Source organism: Ailuropoda melanoleuca, chromosome 11, assembly GCF_002007445.2.
Source record: "Ailuropoda melanoleuca isolate Jingjing chromosome 11, ASM200744v2, whole genome shotgun sequence".
Classification (NCBI taxonomy): domain Eukaryota; kingdom Metazoa; phylum Chordata; class Mammalia; order Carnivora; family Ursidae; genus Ailuropoda; species Ailuropoda melanoleuca.
In genome coordinates this window covers 77,612,309-77,629,024 of record NC_048228.1, presented here as the reverse complement: position 1 = coordinate 77,629,024, position 16,716 = coordinate 77,612,309, and the positions used below count along the sequence as shown (strand labels likewise).

The window sequence follows — 16,716 nt, the reverse complement described above, 5'->3', positions numbered from 1 at the left end:
CTCCTAGATTGCACCCAAATATCTTCAGCTGGGCCTATAATGCACAGCTGCAAAACATGCCTAAAAATTAAGTAGATTCAAAAGAGTGTGTCAAGACCACAGATATTCCAGATGGTATAAATTCACACGCAGACAGTTTAGAGATCCGTGCAGATCTGACTGCATGAGAGGAAAGCCACTGGGTCAGAAGTGCTGGGATCTGAGTGTGAAGAAGCGTGTGACACTGTCAGTGTGCCCTTGCACTGGAATGGCCAGGCCGCTTCAGCTGGTCGCCCTATTTCAGTTAAAATCGTAAGCAAATGAGTAAAAACTTTCTCAGAGAGAAAATGAGTCTAGGAATCAGGAAACTGCAACCAGTGATAAAGCTAATTATTTAATTGTCACCAGCATTTAAATTGTACAATTAAGGCTGAAAGCCATTCATTTCACGACGAAAACCATCTGTTATGATCCCTTCTCAATTTTCTGAAATACCTAAATTGTCATCCTCCATTTTTCCTTGACTGTATGCTTTCATTTCCTCCTGTCTTCATCCCGTCTCAGTGTCCCGTGCCGGGTCTGGGGGTTCCTCTGCACCCCTCCACCAGCTCTGCCCCCGCTACCCCGGCCCTGCCCTGCCCTTCACTGGCAGGCAGATCTGAGTTATTAGCTCCACAGCACCTGTCAAAGGTCTGCGGTCACAGTGACGCCGGCTCATGAGCAAACGGCACCAGCTCTTCCCTTCCCTCCTCCCTCCTTCCCTCTCCAATCAAAGGCATCTTTTAAGGGAAAAGTCAGCTGTCTCCCTTTTCTTGTGCCTAACCTTCGCCATCAACAGCCCACCTCATCCTCGGCTTCATCCTTCACCCAGCAACTGCGTGTTTACCACGTATGAACAACAGAGAACTCTAGCAAACTCCCACAACACCCCTGTTCCTCTTGGACTCTCAGCATCTGGCCAGCCTCGAAGTCACTGTGACCCAATGAGGACGCTAAACCCCAGCCTTAGGCTCTTAATCTACCACCAAGACCTTGCCCCAACTGTATATATGATCCTCATTTCTTTTTCTTATTTTTAAGCTTTTGTTTATTTGAGAGAGGGGGAGAAGCAGGCTCTCCACTGAGCAGGGAGTCTGACGTAGGACTCGATCCCAGGACCCTGGGATCATGACCTGAGCCAAAGGCAGACACTTAACCGACTGAGCCACCCAGNATTTGAGAGAGGGGGAGAAGCAGGCTCTCCACTGAGCAGGGAGTCTGACGTAGGACTCGATCCCTGGACCCTGGGATCATGACCTGAGCCAAAGGCAGACACTTAACTGACTGAGCCACCCAGGCGCCCCTATAATCCTCATTTCAATCCAGCTTTGGAGCTCATTTCCCTCAGCCTAAAAAATGTGCGACCCCCCCCGCCCCCCCGNAATCCTTATTTCAATCCAGCTTTGGAGCTCATTTCCCTCAGCCTAAAAAATGTGCGACCCCCCCCTGCCCCCCCGCCACAGGGAAAACAAGAGGCAAACCCCCTTACTGCAAGCTTCGAGCTACCCCTTCCCTGCTAGACCTCGGTCAACTTTCAGGGTCTGTGTGTCTTTTCCCTCCTGGCCACTTCTCAGTCCAGTGTGGTCTTGCACGTTGGCTTACAGCACCGTTGACACTACACCGGCATGTGGTTTATGTGTCTCCCCCTGTAGCTAAGCTCTGTAACGCAAGGATAGTATCTTAGCCCTACTCGAACTTACCAGAGTCCAGCCCATAAACGGGGGGTTGAATGAAATGAAGAAGAGGTGCCTCAGCTTCAGTATTGCTCATCCCCCGCCAGGCGACCCTCTAGAACATCCCAGGTCGTCTGCCCCTGCTCTACCCCACCGCCACGCTCCTGGTTTAGACCCTCCGAAACCCTCCTGTGGACCAGTACAATGGCATCCTGGCCGAGCACCCCACCTCAGCCTTGTCTTTCAACCCATCCTCTCCTTTGGTTTCTTTTTTTGGGGGAGTATGCTTTTTAAACCCAGTATCAATTCATCGCTCCTACTTAACAATGTTTGCTTAAGATAAACACCTTGACATGACCTCATAGGCCCTTGTGATACGGGCCTCCCCTCCTTTACTCGGTTCCAGCTGCCCGGCCTGCTGTTGCTAAGGGTTACCACCCACCCTCGGTTTGGATGCCTACATTCATACTGTTCCCTCAGTTTCTCTAGAATTTTTTCAGAGACCGGGATCATAGGTGTTCAAAGGATATTTGCAGAATGAAGGATGAGGTATTTTTGTTTGTTTGAAATCCTCTCCGTGGTACAAAGAGCACAGCTGTGTCACCCAAAACACTCGGGGTTGAACGCGGGCTTTGTCACTTACCGCCTCTATGCCCTGAGGCCTGTCCTTTCCTGAGCCTGGTTTCTCATTTACACGTAAAACAGAACCGCCACCGTACAAACGTTGTTGTAAGGACTGAGTTCACAGACACAAATGAAATATGGGAGACCAATGTGCTTAAACCAACTACCTGAAATAAAAATCATTCGATACACTGCATTTTTTAAGTACTAAGTTGGTTTTAAACAGCACCTACTCATACATGCCCAACATTTCCTGAATATACGGAAATTAATTAGGGACCAAGACTTAAAAATCCTCCAATCTGTAGTTCTGAAGATCACTGCTTTCAGTGGTCTCTAGAACGGGGCTCCACGCAGCCCGGCTTCCTGTCGGTGCCTTTGGCCACTGAGACGGCAAACTGCGCGTCACCACAGGTCGTGTCCGCAGGAATGAGGGTGTGACACGGCAGAGTGTCACTTCAGAGAGGAGACGTATTTTCCACTCACTAAGGAGCTCGGCACCGACCTGCACGCAGCACAGAAGCGGCGGCGGCAGGGGGAGAGGCACTCACCATGCAGGCGGCCTGCACCGCCTCCGACACGTTACCCGCGTTTGGCTCGCACCAGAAAACATGGCATTCGAAGCGCTGGTTCCCGGTGTCCATGATGAAGGCGAACGTATGGACATCCTTCCCGACGCCCATGAAGGACAGGAATCGCACGCGGCACTCCACCAAGACCTCCTCTTCATCCTGCAAGGCACGCCGTTCAGCAGCCTGCTCGCCGTGAAGCCCGGCCACAGTCCTAAACGGGTTCATTCCTTGAACCACAGGATCAAGCCTGGAGCGGCACTGGTATTACAAATATATAGCTAGGCTGGATTTAGCAAGGGCTCGTATTTTTCCAGAAAGGCGAGTTTCTAAATGTGTCTGGGGAGGCCATCCCTGCTATGTGGGTGTCTCCCTGACATTCGGTCCTGCTCTGAACTAGCCTGTGGTCACGTGTGTTCTGCTCTCTGGCTACCACACTCCAAGCCTGTGCGTTCACTGTGGGTAGGTAGGCATGGGGTCAAGAAAACTTAGGCTTTGCTCATCCAGGGCACCCAGCGGCTCGAAACCCTTTTGCCCAGGAGAACCTGCTGGAAACCTCACAGCACCAAGAGAAAAGGAGCATGGGATCTCTTTCCATCCAGTTCTCCTTCCCATGCTAAATAGCACACTGAATCCTATTTCTAGCTAAAACCGTGTAGAAAAGCTGCCAAATAACTTTCTTCCCCCCACAAACTGGTGTCCATATGGCATCCATATGATGCAGGGTAAAGAAATGTTCAGAATTCATTCTTATGAACACCACATCCTCTGCAGGAACCATATGCAATTTTTGAATTAGTAAACACATCCAGAATGTTGACTTTTGGATCATTAACATCTCGACTTACTAAATATTCATTCAGGTGCTATGGAATTCTTTCAGAGGCAAATGAAAGGAACCTGAGACGTCATGAAGTTTTCTTGGGAGAAATGATGTTTAGGTTGAGATCCGGGTCAGGGCTGGTGGGCAAAGGGGTGTGGCACAGAGGGGGCAGCACCTGCAGATGCTGAGGGAGAAAAGGGCGTGACACGTTTAAAGACTTAAGATGACGCAGCCTGGCAGGCTGGAGAGGCAGGGCCAGGGAGCATCTTCTTACTCCTAAGTCCTTCTGGGCTCGAAGGTGAGCTCCCAGTGGACAGAATCAAGAGCAGGCCAACGCCTTGGGGTCTTTCCTCGACAGGTGCCTCACAGAGGGAGAACTGAAAAGTGGTCAGGAGTCTGGAGCAGACTGCCTGGACCGAATCCTGAGCCTGCTGCTTCTAGCTCTTGTGACCACAGGCTTATTCGATCTCCTTGTGCCTCAGTTTCCTCAACCATAAAAACTGAGATAATTTGTTCTGAGACTAATGCTGGCCTCTCTCGATGACCAACGGCCCCTGCTACTGCGGACAGAACCAACCCCAGGACCTTCCACAACCGAAGCAGCTCCTGTGCCCCAACTCCAGACAAACAGCCCGTCCACACTGAAGCCGGGAGAGTAGCCAGAAAACCAAAGCCCACAAGGAGTGACTGTCGGCAGCACACGGGCGCCTCTAGCAAATGATTTCAATCTCTCGGGCACAAGGGGAAGAAGGAATTGGGAGCACGGAAGAGAAGCTTCTTAGTTCAAAGAAAAGCAAAGTGGTGCTGCGATCCAGACACAAGGGACAGAAAAAGAAAGGTTTTCTTTAAAAATGCGGGCTATTTTAATCACAATTAAGTGTTATCCCCCACCGCCCCCAACCCCCCAGAGGTCAAGCCCTGGCTATGTGTCTGTGTCTCTCGGGAGACTACTGCACCCGGAAGTTTCACTGTAACCCGCACAGACCAACCGCACGTCGGAGCCTGCTCACCTTGTCACTGATGACGGTCACAGTAGCATCGGCCACATTCATGTTCACCGACGGCCAGTCCTCCTTGTTGGATGAGGTCATAAGATTTTCTATGGCATTGTTCAGGGTATCCATTCCTGTGGAAGGAACAGATCGCTGAACAAGGTCCTAAAGCCATTTGTCACTCCCCAACGCGGGCCCAAATCACTCAGTCACAGCTACACCCATACTGATCTGTTTTTTTGTTTATTTGTTTTTTTGTTTTTTAGCCCTAGAAGACACTTCATTTGAGCATTTCATTGCTTGAAAGAAAAAAAAAATGCCAGCCTTTTCAACAGAAAGAAGGGACATGAGAACCCCCCGGAGAGGTGGAGTGGGTGATGTCCTGTCTAACTGGACCACGGTACTACTCTCTTTCCGAAGAGTCCCTAGTCCCGAGTATATAACTAGTAGTTAGGCAAATGCTATTTCTTCCTAAGCAAGGATCCTCGGGAAAAGGAATGGAACGAAGCCAGGCAGCACTTGCCAGAACATCCCGATCTTCCTCCACCTTACTTTGCTACTTAAATGAGGCCAAGTGTGTAAGGCCTTGTACGTGAGGAGGATGCACTGTGCAAGGGGGCCCTTTGGCTGGGCATTGGCACAGCCGTTTTCTGTGGCAGTGGAGCGGGGAGGTGGGACAGCGACACTTCTGAGGTACCAAGTGTACGATGCGAGAGTTTGTAGTAGAGTCAGAGTGGTACAACCATCACCACAATCCATTTTAGAACATTTTCATCACCCCGAAAAGAAACCCTGTAAACTTTAGGGGTGACCGTCTAGTTCTTCCCTGACCCCTGGTCTTAAGCAATTAATGATTTAATTTCTATCTCCAGAGGGTTGTCTCTGCTGGACGTTTCGTACACATGGAACCACACAGTACGTGGTTCTTTGTATCTGGCTGCTTTTGTCTGGCGTCCTGCCTTCTAGGCTGACCCATGTTGGCGCACGTGTCAGTCCTTGATGCCTTTTTACCACTGAATAAAATTACACGGTATGGTGGCATCACGGTGTCTTGTTTTGTTTTGCAGTATCACATTTTATAAATCTGTTCGTCAGTTGACGGACATTTGTTTCCACTTTCTGACTATGATGACTAACGCGGCTGCTAATGTTTGTGCGGACAGATGTTTTCACTTGGCTTGGGTATATATGCCCAGGAGCGCAAGGGCTGAGTCCAATGGTAACTCTGTGTTTGATCTTTTGAGGAACTGCTGGACTTTTTTCCCAAAGCGGCTGTACCATTTCTCCCAAGNTGTAACCCCGGGATCACGCCCTGAGCCGAAGGCAGACGCTTAACCGCTGTGCCACCCAGGCGCCCCTGTTTCCACTTTCTGACTATGATGACTAACGCGGCTGCTAATGTTTGTGTGGACAGATGTTTTCACTTGGCTTGGGTATATATGCCCAGGAGCGCAAGGGCTGAGTCCAATAGTAACTCTGTGTTTGATCTTTTGAGGAACTGCTGGACTTTTTTCCCAAAGCGGCTGTACCATTTCTCCCAAGCAGGGCATGAGGGGTCTGATTTCTCCTCAGCCTTTTCTACCCAGGGAAAGGCTCCATCTCCCAGCCTCCTGTCAGCTTGGTGTGGCCGAGTGACTGAGTTCGGCCCCTGGGATGGGAGCTGACTGTGGTGCGTGCTGCTTTGGGGTCATAGCTGGAAAGCATGAGGGCTCCCTCAGCCCCTTCTCCCTGCCCAGGGGTCTAGAAGGACAGAAGCAGGTACCCTGGGCCCAGAGACAGAGGCTCCCTCTGGGAACAGCAGGGCCCTCCACAGCCCTGGACCACGCGTCTCCGGACTGCTGCGCGAATGAGAACTACGTGCCTGCCTTGTTGGAGTCCCTTTATTCTCGGGACAACGGGACAGAGTAGCTTAGCCTGTCCCCTACTGCTCTTTTGATCAGGACTGTTAACGTGCTGTGGCTGGTGACAGTGCAGGGGCCTGATCTGACACCAGGAAAGGGGGTAGAAGAGCAGCCCCCACCCTCTGGGGGGGGGGCTCCTCCCAGGGGCTCCCGGACACTCGCAGAGAGAAAGGACATAAGTGTTGCACGTACCGACCGGCTTGTCTACGGGTAACATGCCCAAGTACTGCACGTGGAACTTCTGCACCAGCTCAGTCTTTGGCGTTGGAAAATCTACTACAGAGAACAAAAGCGACAGATCTTTCACAGCGGTTCCAACATACGCAGCAACGCAGGCACCGCTCTGCGTCTGCTCTGGAGTGCCCAGAGCACCACCTGTGCCACAGCACCCTGTTTGCAGAGGAAGATGCAGCACCTGTTCTGGGAGAAGAGCCTCTCTCCCAGCAGACACCGGGGCTGAGCCAACCAAAATCCCATCCGACTTTCATTTCTAGGCGGGGAAGCATTTGAAAGCACAAAGTGCAATGGGTGCGTTAAGGCTGCGACGGTCTTTTTCGTATCTGCTAAATAACAGCTTCCGATGGCCTATTGTGAGGTGTGGCTGATGCCCAAGATTTAATCACACAGGGCACAGGGACAGGAGAAGTAACTAAACAGAATCCCCCCAGTACCCAGATTTTTATTTTATTGAGGCGTAACTGACACAGCGCACTATGTTGGTTTCAGGTGTAGAACACCGTGACTTGATATTTGTATATACGGCAACAACAATCACCACAATAAGTCTGCTTAACAATCATCATTATACTTAGGAAACCAATTTTTTTTCACATCAACCCACAAATTTTTAAACTAGCTGGCTCTTATCCCATGCTGTATGTGAGTCATGAAACCACTAAAGACAATACTCTTTCATCTTGTCCGGTAACAACAAAGCTCACCCTGGCCTTTTGTGCTCATCCTATTGACACAAAATCAACTCTGTGCCCAGGAGGACGCCTGGTGCTTGCTCAGCGAGCATCTGCTGGGTTAAGCATGCTTTCTCCGGAACCAGGGAAGGGCCTCTGGCTCTGACGGGGACAGAGCGCCAGCATGAGAGGAGCAGCCGCCGCTGACCTACCTTGCAAGGGCACGTCGAGGTTCACATTGGCTCTTTCCTGTAAGGAACTGCAGGCCAGGGCTTTGGCATTCTTCCGTTCGGCCATAATCTGAAGAAGAGAAAATACGCCTGTGGTCCGTGGCTACAGAGCCCATGTCTTCAGCTAGTCCCGCCAGTAACGGGTCTGAGCTGACCTGACTTCCAAGTCGACCGGGCTTCAGTCTACACCCTGACTTCCCACCCCTGAATTGCTGAGTGGCTTTGAGAATTGTGCTCATTTTCCCCAGGGGCAACAGGTGAAGGCCTACGCCTCTGAGGAGCCATCTCCTGATTGCTCAGAAATGATTCCTCCATTCACCAGGCTCCCGCCTCTAGAGAAACGACCCAAACAAATACCCTCTGCTGGCCCACGGCGGTCAGTGGGACCCACGGCAACGGACTTTCCCCATTGCTTCTGAGTGCTGGCTTCTAAGCACTCTTTTCAGGGCTCTGGGGATAGTGTTTGTGGGTTCAAATACCACCTGCACTACTTACTAGCTGTGTGACCTCGGGCCAGTCACCTGACCTCTCGTGCCTCATTTCTTCTTCGCACATGGGTATCCTAGTATTTCTATCCCCAGTGATAATGCCATGCCAGTTCTGAGGATTCAGTGTCAGCGCTCGGAAATATTCACTGCTATCGCGACTGTTCCCCTCAACTCTGTTAGCTGTCCACCAAATTGGTGGTTTGCTGCGAGGGGCGCGAGCCTCACTTTTTGCTCCTGTTCACACAGTGCTGTTGGTTTGGGGACTGAAACCGCACCCCCTTCAGTGACCTCACACACATCTTCATTCCCAGCCCAAGCTTTGCATTCCAGGTGGAACAGAAGTCACTTTGGCCCCAGAGCTCCCCGCCAGCCTTCTCCCAGTATGTGCATGGGATGGTGGGCCAGAGTGCTGCTACCAGTAACAACAGCACATTTTTACTGAGCACTTCCTCTGTGCTAGGCCAGGTTCTGGGGGCCTGACAAGAGAACACAAGCTCCACAAGGACCAGGATTTTCTCTTCTGTTTCAGTCTCTGCTGTGTTCTTAGAACAGCACCTGGCACATAAGTGGTGCTCGTGCTATCTGCTGCATGACTGAATGAAGACAGTGACAAGGAGGGAGCGTGCTGCAAAGCTGCAGGCCATGCCCGGGCCTGTCGATGCTGGAGTGATGGTGATCGCCAGACCACCTCCCACCCTGCCCGCCCTGGTCAGCGGGATCAGAGCCCCAGCTCCTTCCCCTCCCTTAGGGAATGTGGCTGGCACCTGCTTTCTCCTGCCACTCAGACACCAGGCTACAGCCCGGGCACGGCTAGCTGAGGGAGCACGGTCACAAGGCCGGGTCTTGACATCGCCTCAAACCAGAAAGGTGACGCTCAGCAGAGGTGATGACCCAGTACCATGTTTAGAGTCAGTCAGTCTGGGGAGTGGAAAGGCCTGGCTGCAGGCCATCTGTGAACACAGCGCCCTGGGGATCTGCCAACCGCTATTTGAACACAAGCCAGCAAGTGACGTGGTTGCTAAAAACATCAATCATCCGAGTACCGAACAGCTCGGAGGTCAAGGGACAGAAAGGCCCGTGGTCTTTTCTGTACTGGCTCGCCCTTGGAACACTGTGTTCATTCAGGGGAACCAACTAGAGTCTGCAGAAGAAGAGGGGCAGCAGCCTTGAAACCTTGGGACCCAAAAGAGATGGGGGTGGGGATCTGGAGAAAGGAGGAAGACAGGGGCAGGAAGCCTGGACAGATACCTGTCCAGCACCTCCAAACATAAAGGTACAGCTGACAGCTTCACAGGTCTTCAAACAAGAACGGGCTGTCCAGGCAAAGAGACAAAACGCAGGACTCTTTCTCTGTTGCTATAGCCCACACATCTCACGTAGCTATGTGGAGGTTCTAGAGAGGATGATTTCAGGTGTATGCAAGGAAGAACTCTGTGCCAGCCAGAGCTGCTCGATGATAGAACAGTCTCCTGAAAAGTATAAGACCCTGTTAACAGAGGTCAACAGAGGTCCCAGGCACAGGATGAGGATGTTTCTATCAGGACTGCTCTGCTGGAGGGAAGGAGTGGGGGCTGGTCCGGCGATGCCCACCTGCCTGTCCTCATTCTGAGACTCCGAGGCTCTGTGACTCTGGCTAAAAAGCATCGGGACGTCACCAGGGTGAGACCCCGACCATACCCCCTTCCTTGATCAGACAGTGAGAAAAGACAGAAGGACGGACCACTGCGTCCTGACCCACCTTACCTTGGAACAGATTTCGTGGAGACTTGTGGCGATGGCTTTGGCTGGTGTGTCACATCGAAACACATGACATTTCAAAATTCTTGTATCTTTGTCTCTTGCTACATAAGCAAAATCTCTGTGCAAACAACAGTTATCGGTAAATTAGAAAAGGAGCCTCTACCAGCACATGCTCTGGTCACGAGTGTTAGCTGAGCAGGCAGCCAGCAGGTCAGTGGTAAACAGAGTATGTATGCAAAGGTTAAAAACAACATTTAAACTTCAACAGCTACCTAATACAGAGGGAACAACTTCATGGATTTAACAGTTCGTTTCTGCGTAAAGTAACTACAATGTTTCCCAAAGTCAGGGTCCTGAGCTCCTGGGACCTCTTACGGCCCCTAATGAAAACCGAATTTTTTATGAGCCTTCTATCCAGAATAACAAGAAATATTATGATTATAGAAGAGAAATATGACCAACACAGTGGTGCAGTGGGTGCAGAACGAGAGGCTCTGATGTATAAACCCAAGAAACCAGCAGACCCCCAAGCTGCTGGAGCAAGGTGACGGGTGTTCCCTGGGCGGCCTGCCCCACAAGGACACAGCAAAGACTAAGAGCCTGTCCGAGGCATCTGGCTCCATCCAGCGGCGCTCACACTCCAAGCTCAGGGGGACGACGGCGGCTCCCTCTCTGCTGGGAGCTCACATGCCTCGGGGAGCGAGCAGCTGCGCTGGATTTGAGCATCTGACTGATGACAGGGCTAAGGACTGGGACGGTACCTGCCTTCAAAAGAAATGGGCAGTATAACACAACTCTCACCGTTATTATCGGAGGACAGAGGTTGTAAAGATCAAAGTGTTTAAGAAAAATATAAAAACCCCAGCTCCTTCGGGATCACAAGGATTTCTTTGTAGATGTCGCTTAAGCCAAGGACATGGTCTGCAAACATCACCGCGGATGAACGCACTTTTAAGGACTCCTCTAAATATAAGAACTGGCGGTCTGTTCAGACGTTGATAACCACTATCCTCAAGGCATCCTTGGCTTGTTTGGGAAGCCACAGGGATCTCCCCACTGGAGGCAGCCTACCCCGTACCGCGTGCCCTGCGCGGTGGGGCTCCCTGAGCCCGGGCTGAGGGTCAGGGGCACTTCAGCCACAGCCTGTCCACACCTTCTTCAACACCTGCTCTCCCCAGCCTTCTCCTTCCTCATCTTCTATCTCAGGTGGTGTCCTCCAGGCTAGAACCCAGAGGCCTTCCTGCCTCCCCCACCCCTTCCCCCAACTCCCCACATCTGGCCTGTTTTATCTCCTGGAAATGTCCTGAATTCATGCTCCCTTGCCAGCCCTACCACCTCTCGGGCGTTCTCCCTACATCTGCTCACACTGTCTCCATGCCCTTGTCGCGCATGGTGTGGGACTCAGACTGGGCGAGCATCCTTCCCAGCGCTGCCACGGCAACTCGGACACGCGGCCCTACCACCGGGTACGTCAGGATCTTTGGGAGCTTGCCTTCCCCATGACGCCCTGAAGCTCTGTGAAGATGCTCTGTACCTTATTTACCTCCAATACCCGGTCTAGGCCTGGCCATATAGGTACTAACCAAATGCTCCTTCCTCCTTTAGGAATGGGGCCTGCAGCCCAGTAAGCTGGCCCTCGTGGGCTGAGGGGGTGGGTCTGGCCGAGGAGCTGGGCCCAGACCCAGGGGTGAGCACAGTCCTGTTCTACACTGTGTTTCCCAGGCCTCCCCATTCTAGCCTCAACCACCATCAAGACAACATGTTGTTTAAAAAAGAAATGAGAGAAGGCCTCCCTTCTGGAGACCACGCTCAAGGAAAGCCATGTCTCTGGCTCCCAACTCTCTGGGTTCTTCTCTTTCCTAGATGGATCCTAGAAAATTCTATGTGGTGTCTCACCATACACAACTGCCTTCCTTCAAAATTCTATGTTCAGCTGCCATTTCTCTGAGGCCAAATCTCTTGGTTCTCTGATCACCCACATGAAGTCCAAAACCTGTCTGGATTTCTAGATTCTAGAATTTGTCCCACTTACTCTTCCAGCACCCTTATTCCAACCACGGAGCTCCCCCTCTGTTCTGGAAAGGCAGTCTCCACTCATGGTATCTCCCCTCGCTTGGCAACCCCTGGCCTCCCCATATTGTCTGGGGGACACTGCTCCATCCCCTCTGTACGGTCCATCCAGCTCAGAAGCCCACTTGGCCCTCTGGGCCCCAGGACCTTGCTTGTGTCTAAATGCTTACAGTATTTAAATTCTGTAGCCAAAAGGGTAAGTAAGAGCTTATCACATCCTCCTTTTTGTACTTATTGTACCGATCTCAACGTGTCTGTTCTCTCTCAGAGACAGTGAGGAACAGCCAGAGAGCAATGAACCGGGATTCAGGCAACCCCAATTCTAGTCTCACTCCTGAGTCCACGGAGCTACACAACCTTGGCATGGAATCTCACCTCTTCTCTGAGTGAGAGAGTTGAGAAACATGATTTCCAAGGTTCCTGTCCGGCTCTGATGTTCGAAGAGGTAAGCTTCCAAGACTCAGCCTGCTCTTTGGGCCTGCCGGCCGGCCTACAAGGGTAGCAACTGCAAGGTTACCATCCAGGAGGATGCAAAGAGCCCTGATCAAGAAGCATGGACCGTCCTATCACACTGCAGCTCTGTGCCCTCTGTTCTTTCATATGCAGCCCCCGAAGGTAATTTTTAAAAAAATTATTATTATTAATTTTCATTTTCTTCTGGCTCCAGGGAAAGCAATTAATGCCTAAGGCAACCATCTGGAACCCAAATCTTCCCGAAGGAGAAGCTCAGCGACCGCAGGCTTTGTCTGGGGGATTCTGACAATTCTTTTTTACAGCTTTGTCCTTTCCTGTCCCCGCTCAGGTACCAGGCTCAGAGATCAGGGAGGCAGCAATCTGTCAGTTCCTGACAGCGAGTGAGTCCCGCAACAAGCCCTCCAGGGGTTTCATCGGCTTCCCAGGAAAAAAACAGCAGTTCTCGCCTCACTGTGGAGGTCAAGTGATTGGCACGTCTCTCCTACGTGATTCCCCTGAGACCCGTCCCGAGCCACGCTAAATACCCGCAGGCCCCACACACGGGGCTCTGGAAGAGGCACCAAGTCCTCTCTTTCAGACCTGGGGCAGAGACAAGTTGAACAACTTCCTTTGTGTAAAATGAAATGCATGGCTGATCTAATTTCATCCTTATTCAGAATGAAACCCAAACATGGCTAAACTGGTGGTTTCAGAAGCTCGGCACCTCATTTCTGAAAAAGGCTGCTCCAGGAGACAGAGTAAGGACCCCTCTAAGAAGTTCACAGTGTAATTCCCAGAATTTGTGAATGGGTTACCTCACATGGCAAAAGATGATTACATCAAAGATCTTGAGATGGGGCTGCTATCCTGAATTCTCTGGTTGGGCCCAACACAACTACAAGGGAAAGGAGGGCTTGGCTTCTAAGGGACAAAACGGGAGCAGGGGCCACCAGCCAAGGAAAGCAGGCAGCCTCTAAAAGCTGGAAAAGGCCAGGAAATGGAGTTTCTCGGGGAGCCTTCAGCCCTGCTGATGCTGTGATTATGCCTGGAACACTCATTTTAGATTTCTGATCTCAGGACTGGAGGAGAATAAATCAGTGTTGCTTTGTGCCACTGTTTGTCGTAATTTGTTAAAACAGCAATTGGACTAATATAGCTGCCAGTGGGCTTCAGATTCTCACTAAATTAGGATATAATTAAAGACTTAAATTAAAAAAAAAAATATTCCCTTCCCTTCCACAAATGCCTTCTGAGCCAGGATTATGTGCCAGGCAAACACAGACAAAGTTCAGCCTGGGAAGCCCACTGTCTAAGGATACAGGTGTCCAGTGAGACCTGAGGTGCATCTTTGAGTATCACAGGAACTGATCAGGGTGAGAAGGGCAGTGGACGGTTCACAGAAGGTTCAGTGAGCAGGAGCAAAGGCACGGAGGTAAGAAAGTCCAGAGTGTTCGGAAGAACTGCGGTCCTAGGAGGACGCCTAGGCACTGTGGTGAGGGGCCAAGGAGGGACCACAGGGAGGCTGTACCTGCATCCTGCCAGCAGCCTGGCCCTCCGAGCCTTGTAATATGGCACGTGACCCCGTACAAAACGTGTTTTAAAAAGTTTCTTTGGGTGGGATAACGTGGGTCAAGGGAGGCGCCCACCAGGGGCTGCTGCTCCATGTCCCGGTGAGGAGATGAGCGCAAGGCAGGCTAAGTTAGCATCTAAGTTAGTGAGAAAAGGGTAGAGGAGGCAGAGGGAAAGCAGGTATTGGAAGGATGGCTGTGGCAGATGAGGGGGAGAACCCAGAATAACTCTCGGGTCCCCTGCTGGGCCAGCTAAGTGCCATCGCAACCGGGCCGGGAGAGGGGAAGGATTTGGTGAAGGAAGCTCACGAGCACCAGGTTGGACAGGAAGTGGGAGGTTCCTGAGGGCCACCCAGTGGCCGGGACCACCAAGCAGGTGGACACTTAGTCCCTGAGCCTGGGCCTGTGGTCTGGGCTGGAGACATGGACCTGGGGGGCAGCTGAAGTCAGGGCAGCAGATGAGAGCGCAGAGAATGAGAAAAGACAAAATGAGGCCTGGACTGGAAAAGAAAGGCATTTAAAGGCCTAGTAGAGGCAGAGGCCCAATAAAAAGGTAGAGAAAGAGCGTTGGGGCCAGGCTGGTTCCAAAGGCATCAAAATAAGATGGTTTCAGGAGAAATTTCCAGGGCTGTGGAGGCTGTGCAACAGGAAACCGGCCATTCGGTCTTAGCCACAGGAAGGGAGGGAGGTCTGTGGTGACCCTGGCCTCTCAGGCCACTTCCCTGGAGAAGGGAGCTTGGATCCCAGCTTTAGGAGACTGAAGAGTGTGTGAATTAAAAGAACACAGTACATTTGCCTATTTTACCCCCTTAAACTTCTCATTCTGGGACCTTTCAAACACACACAGAAGTAGAGAGGACAGTCCCCGTGTCCCATCATCCAGTTTCAACATCAAGACACTGCCCAACTCAGCCTTTCAGAGACACTTTTTCCAAACAGTGTCAGGATTCTGAAAGACTGCAGGCTCACGCATAAGAGCAATCTGACCTTTTCTAGAGATCTTCCTGTATTCTGAGGGGGGACGAGAAACCTCCATAGCTACCGTGTTCCTGATAAACTGCAAACCTAAAAGGCTGCAACCCGCCGAGGGCCACACATGGTGCCACAGGGTGTCACACAGCCAGGCGGGGCCCACGGTGGCTCTGAAACTGTGTGGGGGTGAGGGTCAGCCTGCTGCTGGGGCATTTTAGGAACCTTCGCCTACAGAGGCCTCCACGGCTCTCGTGCCCCCTACTTCTTTCCTCAGTGCCGCCAGGAGCCCTGGGGCTGCAGCTACCTGGCTCCCACAGCTCAGCAGAGATGGGCTCAGATGGGCTTCTATGCCCCGCCCTCCCAGTCCCCCGGGGTTGACCAGGCTTCCCACTGGTCACACATCCTCCCAGGCTTCAGTGTGCTCCTTTAAATCCACAAAGCTGGCCCAAATGATCTCTGAAGTCCAATCAGAACACAGCTCCTACTTTTTCCGACAGATTTTTCTAGATGTCTGTCTGTCTGAGACATTCTGCCTGGCACTCAGCAGCAAGAACGTTTGTCCTTTGCTCCAGCTTGCTCCCTTCACAACGCTGGATGAAGAGCCATTTGCTAAAAGAGGCTCTTGGCCCAGTACACCCACCCCACGCCCCACACGGAGCTGTGCCCCATTAATTTCTTGCAGTCATGGGACTCGCCGTGTCTCCTTTAAAAACCAGGAAGTGGAAGGTTACTAGCTGTACCTATCTGTGTCCCTTCCTTAAACTCTCACAGAAGGGAGCACCAGGAATCAACCACCTTTCACCATTTGTTTACCAAGCCCTTGTGCTTCCCACTCTCTCTGTTCCTATCCTTTCGCTGTTCTCTGTGGTAATTATTGCCCCAGAGGACCAGCCTCCAGTTCTGCCAGGGAAAATGTCAGCGCTAAGACATCTTACATGACAGCCTCAAATTTCTTAATGGCAAGGAAAAAGGACAAAAGAATGCTTTCATTGTTCTCAGCTGAACAGCATTTTAACCACCCTGTAGGGGCTTAATCCGTCTTTATGGAATGAATGAAGAAACTATTCTTTATTCAAATGGGTTCTATTAAAAAAGAGCTAAGACAGAACTATTCACCCTTTCCCCAGCTCTCTTCCCTTGCAACCCCCTTACATAAATGCAATTTGCTTTTGGTTCTCTCTCCTCAAAAGGAATTTATGTGGCACCTACAGACCTCTTAGTGGGGTTAGCCAGGCTAACATTTCAAAGCCCTGTCTACAGAAGCCCAGAGAGGTGGTACCTAGAATAGCTCAGCGATAGGAAATCTTACTTAACGAATCAGCCTGTTCTACGGCAGGAATGCCCCTGATGAGCCAAAATATATATTGTTTTTTAAATGATGAACTGAAACTTCCCTCCCTGCAACTTTGGCTTGTGGGATCGAGCTTTGCCTTCTGAAGCAGCCCAGAATGAGGGAACCCTGTAAGCTGCAGGACAGCCCAGGCTTGCCTGGGAGGAACTCTGTCCCCTCCTTTCTAGATTCCCTTCCATTCAGACTCTCACCAAATCTACTCTGCTTAGCGTTCCTTACCCAGGCACCACAAAAAGACAATGTCTTCCACATAATCCATGTTTGCTCCGGTCAAATCCATGCTGTTTGATGCTGGGAATTTGTGAAGGGTGGCGCATGACAGGCGTTCAATAGATG

General features: G+C 51.3%; 1 protein-coding gene across 13 annotated transcripts in view; it reads right to left on the bottom strand.

The window, feature by feature from the left end:
• Positions 1-2,593: 2,593 nt before the first annotated feature.
• Positions 2,594-16,716, bottom strand: part of APBB2 (amyloid beta precursor protein binding family B member 2) — a 318,990-nt gene continuing 304,867 nt past the window's right edge. For 3 of the 13 annotated variants that reach the window (XM_034671897.1, XM_034671898.1, XM_034671899.1), the window contains 5 exons: positions 9,970-10,084; positions 7,721-7,808; positions 6,793-6,876; positions 4,718-4,833; positions 2,624-3,046 (listed from right to left, as the gene is read on the bottom strand). In XM_034671897.1, coding sequence (XP_034527788.1) covers positions 2,801-3,046; positions 4,718-4,833; positions 6,793-6,876; positions 7,721-7,808; positions 9,970-10,084 — 649 coding nt within the window. In that variant the 3' untranslated portion in view covers positions 2,624-2,800. Of the gene's footprint in view, positions 3,047-4,717; positions 4,834-6,792; positions 6,877-7,720; positions 7,809-9,969; positions 10,085-16,716 lie in introns of all 13 variants that reach the window. The other 10 variants (XM_034671895.1, XM_034671896.1, XM_034671908.1 and 7 more) reach the window with 9 other exon arrangements.